Source organism: Anoplopoma fimbria, chromosome 6 (genome assembly GCF_027596085.1).
Source record: "Anoplopoma fimbria isolate UVic2021 breed Golden Eagle Sablefish chromosome 6, Afim_UVic_2022, whole genome shotgun sequence".
Taxonomy (NCBI): domain Eukaryota; kingdom Metazoa; phylum Chordata; class Actinopteri; order Perciformes; family Anoplopomatidae; genus Anoplopoma; species Anoplopoma fimbria.
Genome location: NC_072454.1, coordinates 11,362,785 through 11,388,860, shown reverse-complemented (window position 1 = coordinate 11,388,860; position 26,076 = coordinate 11,362,785). Strand labels below are relative to the sequence as shown.

The 26,076-nt window shown below is 42.8% G+C and overlaps 1 protein-coding gene across 1 annotated transcript; it reads right to left on the bottom strand.

Moving 5' to 3' along the window:
* Positions 1 to 23,938: 23,938 nt before the first annotated feature.
* Positions 23,939 to 25,934, bottom strand: LOC129092572 (dickkopf-related protein 1-like). Its single transcript, XM_054600562.1, has 4 exons — positions 25,511 to 25,934; positions 25,240 to 25,384; positions 24,912 to 25,046; positions 23,939 to 24,797 (listed from the first exon to the last, which is right to left on the bottom strand). The coding sequence occupies exons 1-4, from the start codon at positions 25,724 to 25,726 to the stop codon at positions 24,532 to 24,534; spliced, it is 762 nt and encodes a 253-aa protein (XP_054456537.1). The 5' UTR covers positions 25,727 to 25,934; the 3' UTR covers positions 23,939 to 24,531.
* Between the last annotated feature and the right edge of the window lie 142 nt (positions 25,935 to 26,076).

The following is a 26,076-nucleotide window of genomic DNA, read 5'->3' as shown; positions in this document are numbered from 1 at the left end:
CCTGTTAAGATTACACTAAACCCAGCTTCTTCACATTTCAGCACATCACTGCTTGCTAATTAGATTTCCCTCTGGAGTTCAGTGGAGTCAAAACTCTGATCGGAGAGATGGCAGGAGAAGCCAACTGAGAACAACTTCTGAAATCCCTACATGACCCCGTGGAAACAGCCCAAACTGTTAATCCCACAGAGAGACACCCTGAGAAATGATAAATGTCCAGCAAGAACATCTTGAGCTAGACATTATTTTTTAAAGGAACATAGCGCTTGCATTAAATCACTTCTTACTAGTTATTCCTGTGCAGGCCTTGCATCATATTATATACTTTATATTTTTTCAGCCTGCCAGGGTCAAAGATCCACTTGTATTTCAATTACCTTTGCTTCTCTTAAAGAGTGAATTTTGAGTATTTTAGAAGTAATTATCTCTCACTCTCTGGGTATTCCTCCTGTTAGTCATTCTTACATTTCATTACATTATGTAGCATCAAAGTGTAACCAGAAAAACATTCAAAACCAAAGAAAACGTCATCTGATGTTTGCCTTGAACAGTGCAGAAACCCATTTGATTAACTCATTATGCATGTTCAGCCTCATGTGAACACAGATGTTGTACTCAAACGGCCACAAGATGGCGCCTAAAACTCATGACTGTGGCTTCACATCTGCCTGTGGCTAATGAAGTGATGACAATTGCTTATAAGAGTTGGTACTGACAGAATGGACATTAAAGATGCATATAATTGACTTTTACTCTCTTTTGACATTAGAGGCCCCACATCAGGGCTACTTATTTATCTTTTGTGAGTTTATGTCTTCTTGAGTTGAGGACATGCTGTAAATGATGACACTGATAATTATCTTTTATCAAAATAGGAACATGAAAATACTAACAACAAAGTAGTTGTTGCATTGATCTCGCTTATATTTCTGAACTCTTTCTGAACTAAACATATCTCTTCTTTTGTTGCTGACCTTTTTTCTTTTTAACTTCATTGTTTTTGTGGCAGCCAATTAAGTATTACTGAAATATTAATGAGATAAAGTCAGTTGTGTTATTTTGCTCTATAAATATGGCCATGAAGTGACTGTTAACATCAGTGACTTGTTACTGCTCCTGCCTGTCTAATTAGCTAACATTTATTTCAATCTGATAATTTTTTTCTCCCTGGCATGTAGAGGACAACAGATCACTCCTATTTTAAGAGAGTGGTGCTTAGGCAGAGGGTAGATTCAAGTCCATCATCATCTCCTCATTTCCTGCAGCTATTTAAGACTATGCCTCTCCAAAATAGGCGCCCGATGACCGCAGACGAAGCTATCTGGGGACCTGCTTTCAAACTAATTTGAGGATATTAGGATGTCTCAGAATGTTTTGTTTTGACATTTCTATACCTTCTTCAACCGTCGTGTACAAAGCGTGTGCCATCTGACTTAATGCCACTTTAGAAGTCATCTCTGATGTTTTAGGTTTCCATAACTATATATTGTACAGCTTGAGTGCTTTATAATTTCTATGCTGCACATTGTTATTTTGGAAATGTACTCGAAACCCAAAGTAAGGTTTAACTGACAGACAGGTCACACACACACACACACACACACACACACACACACACACACACACACACACACACACACACACACACACACACACACACACACACACAGTGCAGCTCAGTGAGCCCAGTCCTTCGACATCCCGCCCAAAGGTTATATTCTATCCGAAATGTTGGGTGTGTAGTAAAATACATGCTCCACACTGTCTGGCTCTCCTAATGAAGGGGTTTATGACTGGTAGTCCTGTGTTTGTACCATGTATCATGCACAGCTCTATCGCTGGATACAAGGTCAGATTATATCTCATCCTATATCTGCCAGCAGTGCAAGTCTGTAATGAGAGCTCAGCCTATTAGACATAGTGGAGACAATATTCCAGGATATGAAGCCACTACTGTAAAAAAAACAAAAAATTGATAGCTTTAGAGGCATAAAAATATAATTTAATGTTTTTTGGAAGCTTTCTCTACTCTCATTGTTCTTAAACAGCACATAATGGCGTTTTTCACAAAAAGTGTTATTCTGAGACGCGGCTGTACGTGGCCAGACTTGTCAGACTGAGAGCTTTCAGCACCCACAGTGTTAATGTATAATGTCAACGCAGTAGGGAGCCTTGTTAAAAAGCAATTAAGCCAAAATGATTTAAACATTGTGCGGTTTGGCCACTGGCGAGCCTCGAGGTACACACTGTGTTGTTGTCTTAAAATGAGAATTTCACTGTCTGCTCACACTGAAAACCGCTATTTGTGTGAGTGTAGCTCTAACCACACTTTCCCACACCCGCCAAACCATACCAAACCACAGATTTCAGATGAGTGTGTTCATCACACACACTCACACAAACTCACACAGAGAGAGACACACACACACACACGCAGTATTCACATGAAGAGTAATTGAGGGGTTTGACTAGTTTTTGGTGCATTAAAACAGTAGCTGTTTTAAATGACAGGGGCTGAGACATACTTGCATTGATGTCTGTGAGGCTGGTAAAGATGGCTGATTACTAAAAGAGGACGTGGCATTCAGTTACTCTTATTATATTCCTCTTTATTTGCTGGAGTTTGACTGAATCACACCGTTTAAGCTGTTCCTGACTGTAATACATTCTTAATCCGAGGCTTTGTTGCAAGGTACATTCATTTCTGGAGTGATCTCAGGCACAAGCCTTTTTGCAAACAGTGTTATACTTGGTCTTATTTTTGATGACATTACTGCTGACAGTTGAGAGTCTTCAACAGGCAAACCAGAGCTGTTACGTTGCTCGCCCTGTTTCCAAAGCAACAGCTCATCCCATATTCCATGTGATAATTCGCCATTATGTGTGTGTCTCCTAGTAAGTCTACCAGAGTTACGTAAGCAGCTTCGATTTTAGCTCCAGTGGCCGTTGTCTTAGACTAAGATTAGTGCTAGGCCATAGTCAGACACATTTTAGCTGTTGGCAGATTGTTAGCTAACACTATGTGTGCAAATGTGCTCATCACAGCCAGACGGCTTGGATGTGGTTTGGAACATCTGTGTGGTCCCCACTCAGAAGAAGACAGACAGGGGAGAGACAGAGTGTGAGGAACAGGGGAGGGGAGGGGTGGTGGGACCCCAGGGCTGCTCACAGAGAAGCCCTCAGTTTTTCCATCGATGCTGTCGCCACCACCACGGTGGCGGGTTTGCCTGCGAGCAGAGCCACGGGACACTGTGAGGCAGATGCAAAGTATGTGTGTGTGTGTGTGTGTGTGTGTGTGTGTGTGTGTGTGTGTGTGTGTGTGTGTGTGTGTGTGTGTGTGTGTGTGTGTGTCTGTGTGTCTGTGTGTGTCTGTGTGTGTGTGGGAGAGGAAGCGAAAGAAAGATGGAGGAGAGAAAGCAAGACGGGGACAAAGCGACTTGTGGGGAGCTGTCAGTCTCGTCGAAGACTGATGAAGTTGAAGGTTAGGGTCTGGCAATTCATGGAGCTGCCGGCGGGGGTGGGGAGAGGGGCATTGAAAGGAGCCTTGGTCCAAACCTGCGGTCGGCTCCCCCGCCACCAGCAGCAGCAGCACCACAGCCCAGCTCCCTGCCTGTATGCGTGTGGTGTTTATTTACGAGCCTGTTTAACCACGGCGCGGTCCCTGTGGTGGACTGACACAAGATGACAGCAGTCTAAATGTCTTGCCCTTTAAATCCAGCCTAATGGTCGCTTAGTGCTATGGAGACAGGCACTGGGATAGGCGCCTGGGGTCTTTTCATAGGGGCCCTCTGAGTAACACATCAGCTAACACATCTATGGGCCACCATCCAGAGCCTTATTACTACCTGCTTCTGCGGCTATGGCGCCACTGATTTAGCCATGGCTATGTGTGGGGGGGACAATGCGAGCATGGGAATAGACACTATCCACCTATTACAGCTGCTCTAACAATGATTTTGGATATGAATGTCTTTTTAATATCTGTGCCTGTGGCGTCTGGGACAGTTTGAATAGCCACTGGATGGCTGGTTATATGTAGAGTTAAAAAAACAGCAATTTAATATGATGTTTGGGACGTCTGCGCTCGGCAAGAGCTGAAATACTTAATTCTCAACCTACAATTTAATTTCTACAGCAGAAAAATTGCAGTCTTTTTTTATCATTGTTGTTGTTGTTGTTTTTAATATTTCATTGCTGGCCAGACTAGAACACTAAGAGTTAATCCCTTGTGTTTTTTTGCCTGAAGTAACTCTGTGGTAAGTTAATGGCAGATGTGAGTGTTATTGGGCAAATTATATGCAATATGAAGGCAAACATACACTTCACATAAAAACGACCTGCGTAAACACACCGATCATAAGTGCCTACCATTCTGTGTGGGCTTGCCAGCCAATGCAATTAGACGCTTTCTGAGAGGAAGAAAAGATTATCATCCAAAACCTTGTGCCTTGCTCAATTCGTGTGAAAAGAGGGATGTTTATTGTTAGTCAGAATCCTCCTGTCAATAATCCACTTCAGATCTTAGTTAAAGTCATTCTGATCACACCTCTGGGATCTATGAGAGGAAACAGGCAAAGGGAAAAAGGTTGGCCACAAATCCCATGGGAATCCATCTCTGCAGAAGTCTTCTCCTGAATCACCTGTTGGCCTCGTTTGCTGTTGTTACCCCAACCTCAACTTGTTGCTCAATGAAGCACACACAAACACACACACACACACACACACACACACACACACACACACACACACACACACACACACACACACACACACACACACACACACACACACAAAGGCTTTGAGCTTCAATCTGCATGCTTCGGTCCTGTGCAAACACAGATCAGACCATACTCATTGGGCCGTGTCTCTGGCACTCATCGGGCTGTTTGTACTGCAATTTCCTCCCCGCTCTTATCCATGTTTTGTCCACTGTCATTCCAGCGGGATTATGGGATGCTTTCATCATGCAGGAACCTCAACTGAGGCAGTGGGGGAAATGCAAAGGAGGCTTGTTGTTTTGCTCCTCTCATCACACGTAGTGTTATCATCACATGCTTTAATGAACACTGCAGTCTGGAGTTTTCCTCAGAGCTTATTATTATTTTGTTGCTGCTCTCCTGTCCATCTAAACAAATACATTGTTTGAAGCCAAGATCATGTTCACTCCACCTTTTCCAACTAATGGCAAATGCTGAATATATTCTACATATGTCATTACAAGCTACAGGTATTATTGCAGCAGGAAAGAGTAATATTGTAGTAGTATTATAATTCTCGACCTTATTACACATACATGCTTTTTTAGCAGCAATCACTCAAACATATTGGGCATCATTCATGAAAAGTACGCACACACATTCGAACAAATTACTTTTGTGGGATTCAGCAATGTTTTCTCAAATGTTTAAAAAGTAAAAAACACATTTACCACTACGAACCCACACACTACCTTTGATCTTAATACTTTGTAGGAAAGTATGTTATTAGCAGATGCGACAGCTTGTGGCTGGTTATGTTGTCACCTTGTGAGTCTGTTTGTGTTTGTGAGTGTGTGTGTGTGTGTGTGTGTGTGTGTGTGTGTGTGTGTGTGTGTGTGTGTGTGTGTGTGTGTGTGTGTGTGTGTGTGTGTGTGTGTGTGTGTGTGTGTGTGTGTGTGTGTGTGTGTGTGTCTGTGTGTCATCATGGTGGCAAAATGTGGACTCATCTCTTTTTGCAACCTGAGCTACAAGTTTTAAAAAATGTATGTCATAATGTGTGTCACTGTTCAACTTATGTTTATTAAAACTAGTTCTGTAGACAGTCTATCGTGCAAAAATCTACATTCGTTTTTTCTGATTATTTCTGTTCTATTTTTAAAAGTGCAGTACATACATTTTAAAGTTTTTATGACCGAAGCATATGTGCACACTTTACTCATGTGCCTCTTTTTGTAATCTTCTTCCTAAACTGGACCAGTGATGTCAACATCATCATCTGCAAGTTCTTAGAATAAGTCATCAGAGTAGATTAGGGCTCCGTCTAGACACAATCTGTGGTTAGTTTTGTGTTTTCTCTTCATATTAGTTACGGCTTTGCTGAGGTTAGGATTATCCAAAGACAGTGCTTCGAGGCTTCGGCCACTCGTGGCTCTAATCTGCGGGGGGACAGTTTAGTGGATTTTAGTCTTTGATGAGGTGCCTTCCGTCTCCAATACTGATGAGCTGTTAGTCGTCACCACTGCCCAGCCTTGATGCTGTGGTCTAGGCCTGCCGCCTCCCTTCTATCCAAGAGCTTCATTCATCCCAAGACAAACAGACACAGTCATTACAATTAAGCAGTGCTATTAAAGGGACAGTCTACTGGCATATTAAGAAAGGAGAAATGAAGTGGCTCTTTGTGTTATTGCAAGCAGTCAACTCATTAAAGGTTGAATTTGTGAGGTTCTGTTTGTTTGTCCATGAGTCTAAATATACTTATTAGCTTGCATGCTGGGATTTGTGCACAAAGTCCTGGAAAAACAACTTTGTGACTGAATAAGTTTTTCTGACATAAAATTACACTGCTTTTGTTGCTTTGTATTTCAAGAGCAAATGAAAACAGGCCATAGGAGACATTGAGGGCTCAGACTTGGTTCTTAAGGGGCCTTGAGACTTGAAGGATTAAGATTTTGGGGGAGGTTCTTTAAAATGACTGATAGCACAAAGTGAGAGAGGGAGCAAGGCAGGGCAGGGCAGGAGTCTGTGTGGCGGACCAGCAGCAGCTTTACTCTTCAATCAGTGAGATGAAAATTGCCACCCCTGTCAAAGTAGAGGTGTTTACTGAAAGGAGGACAAGGGAGAAAAAGAAATAGAGAGAGAGAGACCTCTTGAGAGGGAGAGTTATGCAACATGTATGGTCCAGGGTTCCCATGGAGCAGGGTTGCTAAATTTGGCCAATCAGGTCAGAAATAGCAGAGGTGTTGAGAGGCAGGATTGGGTATGATCCTGCAACGATGTACATTGACACATAACAAAATTGCACATCTCTGAATGTGGCTAAAATGTGGCAAACATAATGACAGTTTTCTGGGAATGAAAGTGGAGTGTTGGACAGCTGTAAGCCACACTCTAGATCTCTTTAAGAAAGTAATTCCCCAATGTATCAGGGAAAGTAAGCCAGAAATGCAGCATCTAAAAACTCAAGGGAACTGTTTAGGGTTAGAGAGGCTGTCAACATGTAAATGTCAATTGTGACCTCAGCTCTTAATCATTTACAGGGGTTTGAGCATAAGTGATTCCCATTAGAAGTAGCCTAAATCTAAGCCTTGTGCGGTTTGGTATCATGGTGGTCTCAATGGTGATTTATGATACAGTAGGTCCTTGCGGCAATGCTGCCCGCAGTGCATTTTGTGTTTTTCTAGATTTCATTGATCAGTGATGTGATGGAGAGATGCTGTCAGGCCTCTTTGTCAAGGTGGGATGTCATTGTTAGCTCGTTTCAGCAGTGAGGATCCCTGAAGTTTTATGACCTCTCTGGCCTTAGTGATTTGTTGTGTTTAAAAATGTATTTTTAAATGTGATTTTCTTTCAAATTTGAAGCTTTCTTTCAAACTCTGCCATCATGTTATAGAACTTTGTGGCCTCTATAATTCAGAGCACTTTGCAATTTGATGTCACCAAGAAATGCTGCTACATTTAATGCTCATCCATTTAGCTTTTTAGGAAAAGTGGATCACATTTTCGGGAGGTGCATTGTGACATCTTCATAAATCAGTCTAATCATAGGGTTGTGGTACACCCCTTCTTTGTTTGTGTCTTTGTTAATGCCATGCACATGTGACCAATGACATGCTTGCATAGATGAGCGAGCGCCAGCGTGCTCTCTCAGCTGTAGAGGCGGTTAGACGTCTGCCTACATTCAAGAACGTGTTGTGGGGGGAACATGCCAGACGTTGTTTGGATGTTTTGCTGTGGGTTCTGGCTTAAAGCAGTACTCCACATCTTAACGCCAACCCTCTACAGAAGTGAATATCATCTGTAATTTTATAATTTGTACCTACATTTCGGCTTCAATTTACCTTTGATCACCTAACAATGTCCAATCTACTTTTCTTTACATACTGGCTCACAACATGACGGGGAATTATATATATTTTTCCATGTTGTTTCATACAGCAGAATATATGAGTTTATTCTCATAGAAGCACACTAGGAGCACCTTTATTGCAGGAATATATTTTGCCAGGAAGAACTTGACTTGCCTCAGGCTAAACGCAGCTGGGCACCACATGCCTCATATCTTCTGTGCGTTCCATGAACCTTTCAGACAAGATACTGCTCCTGTCTTAGTTTCACTTCACTGGCTTCCCGTCTATTTGTGTCGCTTTCTCTTATCCAAAGATTTATATCATTAACTGTATCTACAGGCTGCACCCATCATCAGACACTGCATTTAACTTCTCTTTAAAGACATCCATGCCGTCTAAAGTGGAGGCAGGCCTCGTTTGGGTAGCAGCTGATGAACGTTGGAATGCTTTTGGTCTTATCGTGTCGTTGTCACGATCCAGCCACAGCAGGCCGAGCCCAAGTGACATGCGAGCGAGACACGATGTCATCATGAACTCAAAGGTTTGCACTACACTGTGAGTCACGCGTTAAATCAACATTTCCCTCTGCTACTCTTACAGCTTCAAGTCACACACAGCTACTCCTGTGAGAGCAAGGCTGGCATTTTTCATATTTCGATGTAAATTCCTGCAGGAGCATCTTATTTATTCTTTTGTGTTGAATTATGGCACTTTTATCGTTCACAATTAAATAAAAGTAGCTCTTTGAAATGTCATTTAAGTGCTGAAAATGTGCTGCACTAAGAGTATTTTTCTATTCTATTTCGAATATTATATATTATATATATATATATTGGTCATCTTGTCAGGCTTATTAGGGACCATTTTTTTTATACAAACTGCTCTTAAGTATCTCCTGCTCCATTCATTTGAATGTCCCAGTGTGCCTGTTACAAACCTCACTGTGTTCCAATCGTCTTGTTTCTCTTTCACTCAAAGTATCCATTTACTTATTTTAATATTATTATTTCTGCACAATGTTTCAAAGGGAATGTTACTGCAATCCCTAATCCTAGTTGACCACATGAAGAAAACAAAATATTAAATCCAGTGGGTGAATACAGTTTAACATTGTGGTTACCATCAGCCCAGTCACTGAAATATGGCTAGCCTGTCTTTCATACCCAGAGCACTGGTGACACAGGCAACAACAGTACGACTGGCTGTCGGTCAAAGTTTCCAGCGGTGGCTTGTAGTCTACGGTGAGCACAGATCTGGTTGTGATTACTATAACAGAGACAGTAAATCATGACGCAGCAGGAGACTAATTTGTGGTGGGGGAGGAGACCAGGCCCTTTCTTTATGGAGTCGCAGTTAACTTCAAAAGACACATTAACGCGTTTCAGTTGCAGAAGAGCAGCCACGAAAATGTCTATTATTGTTTAATGCTGATGAAATAATGTACAGACAAATGAGGGGAAACACCGAAATTAGGTCTCTTATAAAGGTTCTTCGCCACCATCAATGCACCTTAGCTTAGATACTTCACGTGTGTGAACTCTACTACGGGAATGAAGACCATTTTCCAAAAGGGGGGATGTGTTCTTATGTGTGTCATTGCAAATTGCCCTGTTTCATCACTTGACTCAAACTCCGTATCACATTGCAACCAACAGGAAGAATTGGAAAAATGCAGAATGAGTCACTCTTGTTTGTTAGCTCACCTGTGTGGATGTTGTGCATTTAAACAGGAGTCCCTCTGTCTCCGACGCAGATCTAACAGCGTTTCGGTCAGAATTTTCCACTCTGGTTGGAGGCCTAGTGAGTCAGCATCAATAAAAATTTTAGGGCCATCATGCCAGCTCTACAAACAGCAGGCAGATAAAGTGGGATTGTCTCACATATCATCTTTGTAGGACAGCCTGAATGGTTTATGAGGACACTTAATCCCACTCTGTTTGTTTTGGAAGAAAAACATGTTTTTTTTCTACTTTTTACAGTAAAACCACAAAATGTTTGACATATCCTAAAAGAGCATCCTTCCAGTGATGCGACAGGGCTATGAGATAACTAATAGGCATTGTTGGGACTCCTTAACTTTTCAAGTCTCCCATACAACACAAACAGTGTTTAGAAGTGCTCCGTCTGCCCCTTAATCTTTGGCTGCTGAGATGTTTTTGTCTCTACAGCTCTGCTTTTCAGTTTTAACTCCTTTGAATCTTCCTCTCTGGGTCAAATGATTCCCTGGCTTCACATCAGTTCTGTGGTGGCTCCACTAATGGTGCTGTAATTTTGCATCTCTTTGAAGTTCTCCCCGACCGTTGTGTTACCTGAAGTCTGCGCTTCTCTGAGGTTTTGGGATGGGGCAGGGTAGCTACCCTCTGCAGCCTAATTAAATGTAATTGCTCCATTTTGTAGTGGTGCCCGTGTGGAGAGGGGAAGCCTTGTAATAAGGGAGATTGCGTGAAGGGTCCGAGGATCACAGACGCCAAAGAAGAGCCACGAGGAGACGATCGGAGACGCTTCCCCCTCTGTCGCCTCCTCTGTCCTGAGCAGACCTAGTCATTACCCCCTCCACTCTTCTCTTTCTGGCTCTGTCTCTCCTTTCCTCGCTTGCTCTATTGCTCCTTCATCCTCTCTGTCATCATCACTCTGTCTTCCATTCAGAGTCATGCATAAACACAGCATGAGTACTTTTGAATATTCCACTCAAAAAGATGCTTCATATGAAGTTAATTTGTTGATCACTCAGATTTTTGTCATCTGGACATGAAAGAGATTCATAATGCTGCTGGAAGACGAATCCCTAGTGTGCACAGGAAGTGTCTGGTATGATGTCTACGGCATTCCCTCAGGTGGCGTCACGGTTGTGGGTGCAAAAGCTGGAATTCTTGGAATCCTTCAGGCACCTCTTGGACTCCGTAACTGAGTCAGACACCAAATTGAGCTGTTCAGCCCCCTGACACTGACTGCTGGAGCGTCAGGAGACACATTCTTTCCGGTAAAAGAGGAGAGGGAAGAAAGGAAATTACAGGAGAGAGACAACATGACATACAGAGACAGGGAGCGCCAGCTTGGCCGTGACCCTGTGGGATGACAGGCTGACAGGGGATGTGTGATGATGTGTGTGCTGCGGGTACAAAGGTGATTTAGATCGAGGGATAAGCATCATTCTCCCTCTCTGTTATCTCTTTTTTTTTTTTGGGGGGGGGGCAGAAATCCGTCCAGTGAGGATGATGGCATTCCTTCCTGCTGCACATACATACTTTTCCTGCGTCAGGGTGTCCGGCGATTTGCCTCCTTTGTCCTCCTCCTCCTCCTCCACCACCCGACTTCTCCGCTCTGTGGTGCCAGTGCGTCTGCCACAGGGGCCGTTAAGGCTAATGCGACACAGGCTCCGGATCACATTTCAGCCTCACATGAGCGCCCCCTGCTTCATCCCCCCCCACCTTCCCCATCCTTCCTCGTCCTCCTCATTTCCTCTCCTGCAAGCTGACCAGGCCTGGCCCAGGAAGTATCCATTTGATCGGAGTGCGCAGATCAATAAAAGCGCAGGATCCCAAAGCCATCATTCGGTGTTTTATGATCCAGGAAAGTGTCCGCTAAATGATTTCTCTGCTTGTTAAAATAGTTTTGTGAAGCTGGAAATGGGTGGCAGTAGCCAAGCCTCTGCTCGGATGAAGCAGGGGCCTGTGTCTGTGTCTGTGTGTGTGTGTGTGTGTGTGTGTGTGTGTGTGTGTGTGTGTGTGTGTGTGTGTGTGTGTGTGTGTGTGTGTGTGTGTGTGTGTGTGTGTGTGTGTGTGTGTGTGTGTGTCAGTGAGAGTAGGGGTCTCTCGAGGAGCAAAGATAAAAGTTGAGGAGGGAAACATCAAAAGTGCGGCGGGGAACGAGTGTGGTGAGATCGCACACAGTGCCGGGCCTGCTGTCTCTCTCATGACCTCCCTGTCATGTGGCTTCCATGAGAACCAAACATCCAGCCACAGTTGTTTCCATGCTAAACCAAGCTGCTTTGGTGATCCGAAAGCTGCTTTTTTTCTTCTTTTTTACTACCACAATGCTAATCGTTTGGCTGTTTCTTCACCACTATTTCTTCATCTGTGTGAAAGTCTAAGTATCACACACCGTGGCAGATTTTATGATTCTCATTTTTTCTCCAAACGTCACAGCTATCTGTGTCATCTCTTCACTGCGAGACAAATTCTCTGTGCTATGTGGTCAAACCCTAAGTCACACATACCTGTTCTGGTAAACACAGTTTACAAATGCCAGGAAAAAAATGCTTCTTCAAAACATCAGTGATGGGTACGTGTGCTACTGCTCCATAAATCTGCCAACCTTATCACGCTCCTGTTCTAAACAGGGGGCATAACCAATTAACGCGGCCTACACAGTAATTCGCTGTCTGCGTGTTGAATAACTCCTCAATCCCAGTTCCCATTAGTGGCTTATAGCTGCAGAAGTTCATAATTATACCATGAATTGTATACGTGCTTGATTCGTAATTATACCATCTGTGTAATTATAGATTCATGCTTCCTCTGCAACCTGTTTTGACACATATTTCTTGAACACTTGTGATCAGAGCTATTGGTGTGTAAATGTTAGTGAGTCAGGGATTGCAGTAGATCTTTTGGCAAATGTTTTTGTTGTTTCCAAACATTGGTTAAAAACTGTTTTGGTATTAAAAAGTGGAAGCGCTTCAACTCCTTTTTCTCTGAGGATGAGACTATCCATCCTTGAGAGTCGAATGGGGACAATGTCCTTAATTTATTTTCTATTTTTAGCAAACAAGTCATGTGTTTTTTTCTTCTATGGTGATAGAACCCGAGCTATAAAGTACTCACAACATGAAATTGCATATTTTCTAACCACGTGTCTACTCTATGATTACTGCCTTTTCACTCCACAGCCACGGTATGGTAGGTGCCTTGGAATTAATGTAATTGATTGATGTGTAAAATGTAAAATCAGCATCAGATGGAATTCATTTATGAGTTTATCAAATCCAGATGGAGCCATATTTTACGCAGCATGATTCAAATATCCATCTCTTTGAGGCTGCTTGCAATTAAACCATTCAGTGAACGTTCAACAGCCTGAGAAAAATCTGGTCTTTTGGAATCAGTGGGACACAAAGCAGGGTGAGCTGTTAACACCGGGAAAGACCACCCCTGATTTTGACTGTAAATGATATTATACGTCCGTCAGGGCTCAAAGTCCTACATCAAAGCAAAGCAACAATATAACTGTGACTGGTTTTTGCCCTGTGTGAAAAAATCAGGAGTGTTTTGAGTGCTGTAGAGTTAATCTCTTCTTTGGATACACAACAGTGATGGCATTCCTCTGGAGGTACACTGCGTAAAACACAGACAATCAGGTGAAAAGTGGAGAAAGAGCCAGTGGACCAATAAAAAGTGCATTATGGGAAACTCCAGATGTTCAACAAGAATCCCTGTCAGAAGTTGCCCTCGGGCAACATGGGGTTGTAATTTCAACCCCATTAAGATGCATTAGTGTTAATTTGTTTAAAGACAAGGAGCTGTTGTGTTTTGAGAAGAAGGCCTATTGTGCTGAGAGTCGGGTGTGGACAGAGCCCATTAGATTTATCTGCAAAGGTTGGAAAGCGTCAATTCTTAGCGAATGGAAAATCTTTGTGTGCAGATTAAAAAAGTAAACTCAGAGTAAACCCACAGATACAATGAATCGGATATGTGTGTTTTGTGGCTAAAGAGTTGAAAAGCAAAGAAGAATGGAAATATTTTGATATCAAAGTGTTACTAAATGACAGAATGGGGACTGCCTGTAATACAAATCATCTTCTAACCACATAATGAGATGGTATAAACGTGTTCCTTTGAGATGACATTGCTAATCCTGACGACAGCAGATCTGTTGTGTATCTTTCTCATGAAGTTCAAAAGGTAAAGCTCCTGATCGGGTGACAGGTAGCTCAAGGGGTTGAAACCTGCATTAAAGTCTCTGTTATTTCCTTTCACTTTCAAAAATGTATTGTCCAAAAAGTGTAAATAAGGTTAACCAGAAAGGGAGAAACGCATGCAAATAAGGTAGTGGAGATTTGCTATTTAAATATTTATTTGATCAGAGATTTTTTTTCAAATACAAAAAAGGGACAATTTGAAAGCATTTGGACGTGGTAGGTTCCCCTTAGGGACTGAGGTGGACCACTGAGCACTGGATAAGCATCACAGGGGTCAAAGGGGCAACATCTAAATGAGAGAAAAAATAAAATACGTTTCAGCCTCTCTCATTAGAGTGCAGTGCACCGTGGGGACTTCCTGGGTTAATAACTGGGATGGGGTTTGCATTACTTTGTGTCTCAGCAGCAGGAGATGAACACAACCCTTTAATACAGCAGCTTCAATTACACCACATCAGGAAAACGATGTCCCCTCAGATCCCATTAACAAAAATAATACTCAGAAACTGAGACATGTGTGTGTCTGGTGCCGTGTGTGTTTGTGCATGTAGGACGAACTTTAAGTGATCTTTTGTGAGTTAAATTTGTCTCCTCGACTCATATAAACGCTCCAGAATTCAGAACTGTCTTTTAGTCAGCGCTGGAAAAACTAATGTTTTTAAAAGTCCACTAACATCTGTCAAATTGCTGCCATTGATAATCATCTCAACTACCGGCAAATTGCTGCATCTTATCGTGGGCAATTAACAAAATACGGAACTTCTAAAACACCCTCCGGCTGTCTTTTCTCTTCCGGAAATTCTCTCTTTCTTTCTCTCTCTCTCTCTTTCAGCTGCTCAGACATATGTGGCCTCATGTCAGGGGATGCCTCTTGTAGTGAATGCCCATTGAAGGAAGCTATTTCGCCAAATGCCAAAGCCATTGAGTTGCTTCATATCCTGTCAGATAAGCAGCCACAAAGAGCTCTCTTTTTTTTTCCCACTTCCAAACCTAACATCTCAACATCCTCCCCTCTTCCTCCCCGCTCCCCTCCTTCTCCTCTTGTTAGTTGATAAAGAGCGTTGTAATGTCAGGAAGGACACACATTCCTCACAATGTACTCACAGATCTTCGAGGAGCCGGGGTTAGCTTCCTTGCAATGTGTGCGACAGATCAGAGGCAAGAAGGGAAGAATAAGAGAGCCGGAGATGAGAGGAGCAGCGATAAACAAAACATTTGAGTGGAAACACACAAAACTTTACCTTAGCTTTATCATACATGAGCCACTAAATTATTTCAAATACATCAGTTATCCTTCTCTGTGGAACAATCGAAGCTCTGAGGGCCAAACCTGGCACCGTGCCCAATGTAATGTCTAACAGCTCCAAAGTGCAGCAAGTTCAAAAACTTCCACTTTATGTGATTTCACCGCAGGAGTCAGCAGTAGCGAGTTTTCTAAGTCCATCAGTTTGATTGTAAATTACATGCATAGCACAACAGAAAGCCTCTGTGTCCCCAGCGAGCCAATGTTTCAAAATCGCCCGTGTGGCAACATTTGGACGCTCCGCAAGTAGAACGCTCAATAAAAAGAGCAGACTTGGTACTCAGCACCAAACCATTAGTAGTGAGCTGAGTCACTCGACGTGGTACACAGGCGTTAATTGCCTCGTTGCCTGTGACTTTCTTTGGAATCCTTTTTTTAACGCTGTTGTTTTTGTAAACAAGGTTGTTTGGAAGGGATCGTAAACACCTGCGTGCTGGGAAATATTTCATGTGATCGGGACACTTGGATGCTGAAGAGTCTGTCTTGGGCAAATAAGTGAAAAGATGCCAGAGTGATTGTTCGCAGGCTGGTGATTTGTGATATCTCACAGAAGCTTGTGGTTCTTGTTGTCCTATCAAGGATCTTTCAGCACTTTATTTTCTTCACTCTTTAAACCATGCTTTGGTTTCTTACACATATTCTATTCCAAACCTGAAGCTGATCTGTAAACTGCCTCCAGATGCTCCAGTTGTTGTAACTGACTCTATTTGTCTAAGGAAGAAAACAAGAGGAAAGTGCCCAATAACAATGCTAAATGTAATTTATGTGTAACCCAATACATTGTTGAAGTCACCGTTCCTAAAATGCTGATACTAATATGTTTTTAAACTTTAAGATTTTCTCAAAAAATCTCATTTTTTATATTCCCATTACTGCACAAGTCAACCTTGGCCTCGCTCATTAGATTTACAAACTATAACATTTTACAGTCCATAGCTGCCTTGAGTTTATTTTCATTTTATTTGCAAATTTTCAATTTGTCAACATTGCTCTGCTGAGTCTGCAAAAAAGGCTTCTATATGTAGCGCTAGCAGAAACAGTATGAAGCCTTCCCAGTTTGGCTCCTATCAAAATATCTGAGATGCTTGTGGCTTTGTGATTAAGCTGCTGCAAACCACACAGCCCAGGGAGAGAAAACCCAACATTTAAACCAAAACCCAGATACAGGCAGCCTGGGCAACAACAGTGGCATATTAGTAATTACCCCAAGACAAAATGTCCGTCATTTGTGTGTAACCCACATTCAGGCAATTCAGCTTCTCAGCACATGGAATTAAGTTTGGGAGGATTTAGGGGGTTTGGGGGGAGAATTACGCAGCCATGAATTGTCTGCAGGAATTAAGGAAACTGTCTCAGGTGATTAATGTTGAGTACAGCTTCACTACACTGTTGTCTCTGTTCTTGAGTATTTTTCATTGTTCTCTACAACGGTCAAATACAGATCACCTGGTTGTTGGACTTCAAAGCGAGCAACAATTGGAGATCAATGGCACCATTACTTACCAAGTCCCTGTGAATCCCTTTCTGGCCAGTAGGACATTTTCTCGAGGGGAAAAAACCCATCTGTCCGGCAAATGCTTCCATATGGACACAAAGAGAGGGGCACTTTCTTGTGGAAATGAAAGCAGGTCCTTTAATCTAAGAGACATAATCAATAAATGATAAGGTCTGTAGCCGCAGGGAAAAACGGTAGTTTGAAGATAACTAAAGACAAGATTAGTGATGGGACAAAATGGGGTGGTGGGGGGGGTGATGTTGAATTAAAACATTATGCATGGAGGACTGGAGTAGCTTGGTAATCACAGGGTCCTATCAGCTCTTCAGATCACTTCCTGTAAGCTTGGCTCAGTCGTATTCAAGTGATCATTGTTTTATCTGGAAGGAATGCTAATTGGAGTTGTAGAGAAGCCAGCCCTTGCCGACATCACCGAAATACATTATGTGGTCAGTTTAAATGAGACAATAGATGCATTCACAACAACTATTATGCAAAGGAGACATTGGAGTAACAACTTGGAATGCATCTCCGTCTAGCAAATATTTACCAACAGCAAAAGACCAGAAAAAGAGCAGAAAAGACAGTAAGCACAGTTAATGACTGAGTATAGAGAAGGGCTTAAATGTACATTTCAGTAACAGGGGGTTAGACTGAGGCTTCTGAGTGCGCTTCAAGCCCCTCGGGAATGTGCTGTGCTGGAAATTTATGATAACCAAAGATAACCATAGTAGGGGGCATTTTTCAATCAACGTGGGCTTAAAGATCAGAATTATATTTGAGTGCCAGGACAGTTTGTTCATCTCTGAAACAGTTTCTAATGATATGGAGGGACCCAGATGGATGCCACTGGTCTTAAAGTCCCTAAATATAGAGACTCTTATTTACAATCCCTCATTTGGGCCATGCAGACAGAGAATGGCAAACTGTGACACTAGGCAGGGAGTTGAAGTTTCCTTCTTTTATTGCTGAGTATTCGCTCTAGCAAGCCTGGCAGCCTTTTAAATAATAAATATGGAAATATATCCTTTGACGTCTGTATTACTGGTGAAGAACATCAGCAACGCTGAAGGTTGAGAGCTTTTGGCATTCATGTTATGATTCAATCTTGAATCACTCAACTGTAAGGCAACTGTTCAATTGTTCCCTCTTTCCCCCAATGATCCTTTCTCTTTCCTTCAATCCAAAATGTATTCACCTATTCTTTTCTCTGATGTGAAATCTGCGGCTTCAGGGTGACGTTAAATGCAACAGTGGCTTTTTCCAACAGACGCATTTGTAGTTTGTGGTTTGTACCAGCAGGGGTATTTGTGAACGGATCTTTTCGATGTTCACAGTTTATAAAATTAGTGGAAAAGATGTATTACACCATAAACGCAATCCTTTGTCTCTGGCTGTGGCTGACAGTGGATGCTCGAGTGTGTATGTGTGTGTGTATGATTTATACCTTTCTCTGAAATGTCAGCTGTAAGAGTGACAGTAATATGATGTTTCCCACCCACAACGGAGGAACACACACACAGTCAGCAACCTCAACATGGCTGTTTTCTGAGGCTATAGGGTGTTCCTAATCATTTCCTTGCCCACAAGACAATGAGCATGTTGCACTATTTAGGTTTGGTCCGTTGAGCGGAAGAACCAGGACGTACACGAGGAAATAAAGCCGATTTCAGTCGCTCTGTTATTTGCGGAAATCTTGCTGTTTGGAATTAACATCAAGACCTTTTAACTTGTGCACTTGGGGCGGGTTTAGCAGTAAACGTTAGCAGTGATGAGGGGAAGAGCTGTGCAAACGTCTGTCGAAAGAAGTGAACTTGACCACTTTGCTCATTTACATTCACTGGGTGTTGACTTTTGTCAGCTCATTTAGGACTCCTCAGATGTTGGTGCGAAGAAATCAACATTTAGATAGCGTACTAATGTGCCACTGAGAAGACCCTCTGAAGATAACTACCTTTGATATGACCCCCTGCGACTCACACTGTCCCCAGCTTAGCCCCACCAGCAGGGGCAAGACAATCCAATCCATTTGCCCCCCAGAGAGATCAAAGCCCCGGCCTCCCCCTTTTCATTCTATTACCAAAGACTCCACCTTTGCAAAGTCCCTACACAAATGAGATTGTGCATCCGTGGATTTCTTTGGTGGGGTTAAGGACAGTGTTTTTGAAAGGACAGAAAACAAGCAGGGACATTAAAGAGTTTGGATGATGAAGGAGAAGAGATGGGTGGGGGGCAATGTGGCATGAAAGGAGGTGGCAAGTGGCGAGAAAAGGCTCTGATTAAGGCCCGTTGACTGTTAATGGGACAATGGTTGAACCGCTGTGGCCATTACTGTGCCATTGTCTTATTGAGTGCTTCCCTGTTGAGTAAAGGCAAGCCATTACACAACATTCGGCTTTTGATGCTCCTGCTTAAGCACAGGGATGTTTGTCCATATCTCAGACAGAGGGACTCATCTCCTGTTGAGGACGTTTTTATGCATACTGGATTAGGCATGGTAGCCAGCAATGCCTACAGATGCCATGTACTCATACTGGTGCTTGCCAATCATTGGTTAAACTGTCCCTCCTCAGTGCTATAAGGTATTTTTCAAAGTATAAGCTTTCTGCGGTCGCCTCTATTAAATCAGCCGCGCTAATTGACTGTGACTCCATAAGCCTGCCATCTTATATAACTGCATATAACTTTATTTTTTACTGAATAGCGACTCAGTCCGTGTTAGTTTTCCACCAACTCTCTCATTCTGCAATATTTTTTTTATTTTTTTACTTCTTCGAAAACTACGTGAATAATGAGTAAATTATATGTGTGAAGCAGCTTTGCGCAATGTGGTTGTGGCTGAGGCAGACTTAACATAGCAGCCAGGAGCTGAGCCAGCTCTGGACCTGGCCCTTATCCTAGCCCCAGCCCCAGGCCGTCAGCATCAAGCTTCTGGACCAACCATAATGAGGAGTAGGCATTTTTCGTCCCCAGCTGTAGCTCTGCCCCTCCTCCTGTTACATCTGTTCGTTCCCCGCTCTTCTGGCAAAGTGGGCAGACATGACATATTTGGATATTATTCGTATAAACAATGGGCAGACTGTTTGTTTGTACTGAAGTGGTCGCAGCTGTGTAAGCATTGGGACATGTTGCACATGGAGGGACTGGAGAGAGTGAAGAAATCCACCTGAAGGATACAGGTGGTGGAGGATGATCTGAAGTGGTCCTCGAGTCCTGCCACCACTGGCTTAGGTGAAAAAGCCAGAAGCAAAAGGAAAATAAACATGTGCACGAGTCCAGAAAGCAACAAAACACATGGTTTTGCGGTCAGGTATCTCCTTACTCAACATTACAGAACATAATATGACCATTTGTTTCTGTTTTAGCCCAACACACTCACCGACCGTGGGTCTTACCAGCTTAAGTCAGAGCAGCCAAGTTGCCTTCATGTGGTTACTAGGACTGAAACATGGTATGACATCATCAGAAAGGGACCTGAGACCACAGAGGAGGTGTCAGCTGCAGATGGGAGGAACTCCAGGATGGATCAAACCAGTCATTCATGGGCCTCCCCTGGCGAGCAAGCCCAGTGTCAGGGCTCTATCCCTGGGTATAGCAGTGAGAGACGGGCTGGGCCTCCAGAACCACACACAGTTCTCTGCTTAAGTGGAAATGTTTCACAAGCATCATGGGAAATGAAAAGTTCAACGTTCTAAACAATCAGCCAGGATCTGTCTGAATGTAACAAATCCACTATTACCAGCATCTGTAAAGCAGAACAGAAGTGCTGGATGAATTTATTAACTGTTTTATGAGGAGAAAGAAGAGGAAGCTCCAAAAAAAGCATGTAGCCAGAGCCAAGCTAGATGTTTCCCACTGTGTCCAGCCTTTACGTTAAGCTAAGCTCAATGAATGAGTCTACTGAGTGGTGTGGATTTTATCATCTCACTCTGGGATGGATTGCTTAAACCTTTAAATTTGGTGCAAGTATATGCAAAGAGAAAGAAAACACGGAGAGAGCTGGTGAGGGGTGAAATACAATATTCAAAAACGTAGGTGGTGAGTGAGAACAATTGTCACTGGTGAATAACGGGCATGTAACATGAGTCCCAATCAAAGTACAATACGTCATCACCTCGCTCTGTGAAACCCCTTGTTTCTTCTGTTGTGTTGACATCATCTCGAAGTTAAATCAGTGGAGCAAACCTGTTCTCCACCTGCATTCACACAGTCACCGTATTGTGCAGAATGAGTTGTCCTTTGTTTAATTATTATTTCCCAAGGGCAGGGAGATTTCCCCGTGTTGCTCAATCAGATGAGTATTGAGAAGAATAGTGAGCATTGTGCTTCTTCTCTAAGTGGTAATTAGTGCCAGCTCCGAGACGTAACACACCTCCTTGCAAAATTTTTGTTTACATAACAATTTGATTTTGATCCGAATGCTCATTCCAGAAGTATTACATCTATTCATCTGACAAATTGAAATACGTTGCCGCTGTGTACACGGCATAATTTCTTTACCCTTTTCATCTCTGATGGTTCACTCATGAGTTTGTTAACTCAGCGATGTCTGTCAAGGGTGTTTGGCAGCGATGCTGTAATAACAATTACAGATACGGCAGGAACGCAAGCAGAGAAAAGCAGTATTGTACCTCTTTGATCGTGAAGGGAGATAGCAGATTTTTAGGCAACAGCATAAAAAAATTAATTCTGGGTTTTATTGCCCGTTAAATGTCATCACATAACACTTCACTTGATGAATATTAAACCAGCTAAATCAGAGCATGGTTTGTGTTAAGTTTGCAAATAAAATACACATAAAATGTAAGCGTTAATGAGGGTTTTCATGAACCGTAGCATGCATGCTTGTTGTAAGATACGTGTTTGCTGTAGTTACATTTTTCAAGTTTTTGGAAGCTCACAGTAGCACAAAAAAGCATTTTGGTGGAAATGCTGATTCATTCGTGTGGTATGACAACACTATGTGCTGTTGGTAAGGATACCATTGTTTTGGCAAGCATGTTATTCCAAACCTCTCACACCCCAAGATTTGCCCTTAAAGGTGTGTGAATGTGTGTGCACATGTGTGGACATGAGTAACTGGTTTGTATGTGTGTAATCGCCGTGAAGTGGTATGTGGGGACATGGCTGTGTGCCTGTTATCGTGGATGCAGTTGTTGTTGTTGCTGTTGTTTCTCTGGAGTCCACTAATGTAACGTAGCTTTGTGTGTGTGTGTGTGTGTGTGTGTGTGTGTGTGTGTGTGTGTGTGTGTGTGTGTGTGTGTGTGTGTGTGTGTGTGTGTGTGTGTGTGTGTGTGTGTGTGTGTGTGTGTGTGTGTGTGTGACACACACCCTGGCCTTGCTGGAGTTAGGGCACATGCCTGTGGCCTGTGTTAGCCTGTGGTTGGTGTAATGATGACAGACTCACTCACACACACACACACTCACACACACACACACACACACACACAGATTCCAGGACCCCCACAAACATGACTTGGCCGAGCCTGCATGGTATATTGTACTGCTGACAATGCACCTATTACTCTTAATTACTCTAAAGAATGGACACCAAATTGTTTAAATGGAGTGTGTCTCTGTATGTCTGCCTGCCTCTTGGTCAAAGCATTGCTCTTCAACAGCAGTGGAACAAGTAAAAGTCCTACATTTTAATTCAGTGATAGTTTTAAGTATATTCAGTAAAAGTATCATAGTATCATATCATAGTATCATGCTCAGATAGAAGTAGGTAGAACGGCTCCTAACAGTGTTATATTTTCATATATTATAATGGTGTGTTATTATTACCCATGCATTTACATGTAAAGAGCAAATTCCAACTATTACTTTTATTACTGTTCGGTAGTTGAACATGCTGTTACACAATGCATTTTGTTTTATAGTCTCATTATAACTTTTCTAAAAATATTTATCTTCCAGTAACTGGTAGTAGCAGCCGCCAGATAAATGTTGAGGTGAAAAAAGAACACGATGTCCCTCTGCAACGAAGTTAGAAGTATAAAGTACCTTTAAAAAAAAAAAGTTAAGTACAAGTACCTCAGAATTATACTTAAATAGAGCCCGTGAGTAAATTACACTAGTTTTCAACACTGATCCTCAACGACAGTCAGAGTGAACCTCTCCATGTCTTCCTTTGACAAACTTCAAATAAATGTCAGTGGAGGTAAACAGATGAAGAGGTTATCTGGCTCGGTCAGATATCAAGAGTGTCTTGTGCTCCTTTTGATCTGACATGAGAATCAAACAGAAAGTACAGTAATTTCCTCACCATCTTCTAATCTAAACAGGTCTAATTACAGGCACCAAGGTGTATTTGTGTGGATTCATAGCCTACACATTAGAGCGCAGCCATTGCACAACAGCACAACAGCCAGGAAATGGGGTGTGCTGAGCAATTGGCAAGATTGAGAACCAAGATTCTTTTTTTGTTTTCTTTTTTTTATTTCGCAAAAACTGCGGTGCACCTCATTTCATGAATCCTTGTGTAGATTGAGTAAGAAGAAGTAATTAGAGGCTTTAGTTTGGATAGCTAGCTATCTGTTCTACTGCACATGAAGGCATGGAAGTAGTAGTAGTATAATTAGAAACTAGCCAGCAACACCAAAGGGTTAGGTGGCAAACACTGGCCAGGACACACATACTTTGTTATTACTGCGTTGCAGTTATCATTTGATATGGCAGCATCCTGTCCTGTTTTTCAAGTTCGTCTGATGACGTAGGCCTGATGGACCATCAACTGCTTCCACAGCAGGGTGAGACCAGTTGAGGCTCCATCAATGACTCATCATAGTTTGTTGTAAGAATGTTTTCTGTGAGTATGTTTCTGCAGATATTATAGTAACTCTGTCCAATGAGTTTCAGAAGCATATCTGGGCCAAACATTTAAAACTATTCCCTCAGCCTCAACCACTGTTTTGAGAATTCACCACCAAGTGATTGTTCAATCAACTCTTGCTTTCCAGAAGGGGGGGTTGTTGTTATTTTGCAAGAAACATTTCCAAATTGTACCAACCAAATATTTTGACTAAATTGGTTTGGACACTAACTGCTGCAGAAGAATTTATATTCAAGAAAATAATTTCCCCAAAGACATTTCTTTTGTTTTTGCTTTTTTTTGTAACACTGTAGATCAGAAAATGATCGCCAATAAATGATGGGCAGAAAGAAGGAGTACGGTTATCACATGATGTTTAATAAAACAAATATATTCATTTTTCTATTTATAACATTTTCTTATAAAACAATATATATAACACATTTACAAAGCATGCAGCACCATGTCTTTATAATACTGGTGTTGACAGAATTCAATAGCTCAATTAAGTGCCACCTTCAGGATAATATTTACAATACAGTAATTTACTGCAATAACTGAGGCTTGAAGTTCCATAAAAAGAGAAACAAAACAGCTCTGCCATTACCGACGACTAGTATCGATCTTCTGAAACTTCTGAAATGTCACTTCCTAACTTCCGACTCCTCATCTGTTGATGGGGAATCGGATCATTCCGTCTTGCACTGTTGCATCCCTCTGGGTGTATCACTTTTCCAGGAATCATGTCTATCCTTCCGGGTGCTGTTTGTGTCAGCAACTTTGGCAGGAAAGAATGTCTTAGGTGTTGGGTGTCTATATGTGTGTATGTGTGTCAGCATCTCTGGTGTGTGGAAGGCTGAAATGTGTTTTTCAGTGTCCGTGACCGATTTGTGAGTTTGCTGGATGTGTGTGTGTGTGAGTGTGTACTTCTGTGTCTGTGTGTGTCCACGCTTTGGTGTCAGCGTCTCTGACAGGTGTGTAGGTTCCGGGCTGCAGTCCTGCTGACAGTGTGGTCTCGCTCTCCTTTCTCTGGTCGACAGGCCAGACCGTCGCCACAGTCACACCGCTGGAACAGCTCCAAGCCGTGGGTGCCTTTCCTGCGGTGGCGCGTGCACACCTGTCCCTCCGTCAGCACGGGCTTACAGATGCGAGACCAGAAGTGTCTGGCGCAGCACAGACCCTCAGAGCAGTCAGCAGATCTCAGGCAAGTTTCCCCCTCCTGGCCTGGATATAGAGGGAGATGAAAGTATGTTACATGGAACAGACTTCACAGAAACTGCTTGTGTTTAAATAATGTGATCAATATTGATGATTCTGATTGATGAACAGGACACTCACCTTTTGAAGAATGGGGCTGATTGCTGTGGGCAGTAGTTGGCTTCTTGGCCTGATGTTCCATAGTGTTGTTGTGTTTGTGAGAGCCGGTGATGACGGATGCATCAGCACCATCTATGTCATTTGCCTGGCAAACACCTAGTAAGGTCAAAAGAAAGAAATTCAGTCAGGCCCTGTATTTATCATGACCCCACATTAAAATTAATGGATATCATTAAACATACAGACAGTATGACTCCAAGCACACCATACCCATACATCAGAATTATCATCAACAACTTGGTAAATCATAAATGTCTGTCATTATTTCAAATGGGACGTCTTTGCTCACCATTGCTGCAGCGGTTTCCTGCACAACACATGGAGTCCCGTGCGCAACGCTTCCGGCTCTTACGGCAGGGCAGACAGACGCCGCGGGCGTCGTTGCAGAACTCATCACCTCCACAGTCTTCATCATCCGTGCAGACACCTGACTGCTAAAGTTTGGGAAGAAACAAAAGCAGCGTGTCATTGAAGCATTGAGGTATAACATATATAAAAAGGTACACAAGCGTAACTCATGGCGCACAGAACTGACTTTTACGCACGGGAGAGTTAATTACCTGCAAGGTGTCAACGGGTAATTTGTGTCCCATGCTACCGGAGGGTGAGGTGCGCGGACTCAGGCTGACGGTATCGGTGCCTTTGCCACCCGCAGCACCGGGCAGGGTTTTGATGGCGTTGGAGTTCACCAGGACTGTCCCCGCGTAAACGTCCCCAAGGTATCCAAACAGCGTGAGATACACGGCCAAGAAGCGATGCGTCGGCGTTAACTGCATGGTTCTCCTGTTAGGTTCTGCTGCGTTGCCAAAAAAACACGGAAAAAAGTCCCCCGACTGTTTTGCTGTAAAAGTGGCTATGTGACAAAGTCCAAAGCGGCCTCGAATCCTGAATCACGACGTTTCCAGAGAGTTTTCGGCACGATGCTGTCGGAGGCTCCTGACTCGCAGCCCTGGGATGATCTCTTTATACATGTGGACCTGTTTGTCTTCCCGCCCCTCGCTGTGCACAACAAAGGCGGAGGGGTGGAATTTCAAAAGAGCCCCACTGTACGGAAATGGCCATCCATTCTACCCGCACAAGACTGCGTTTCACAATGTTTGTGTAGTGATAATGACCCGCAGAGTCT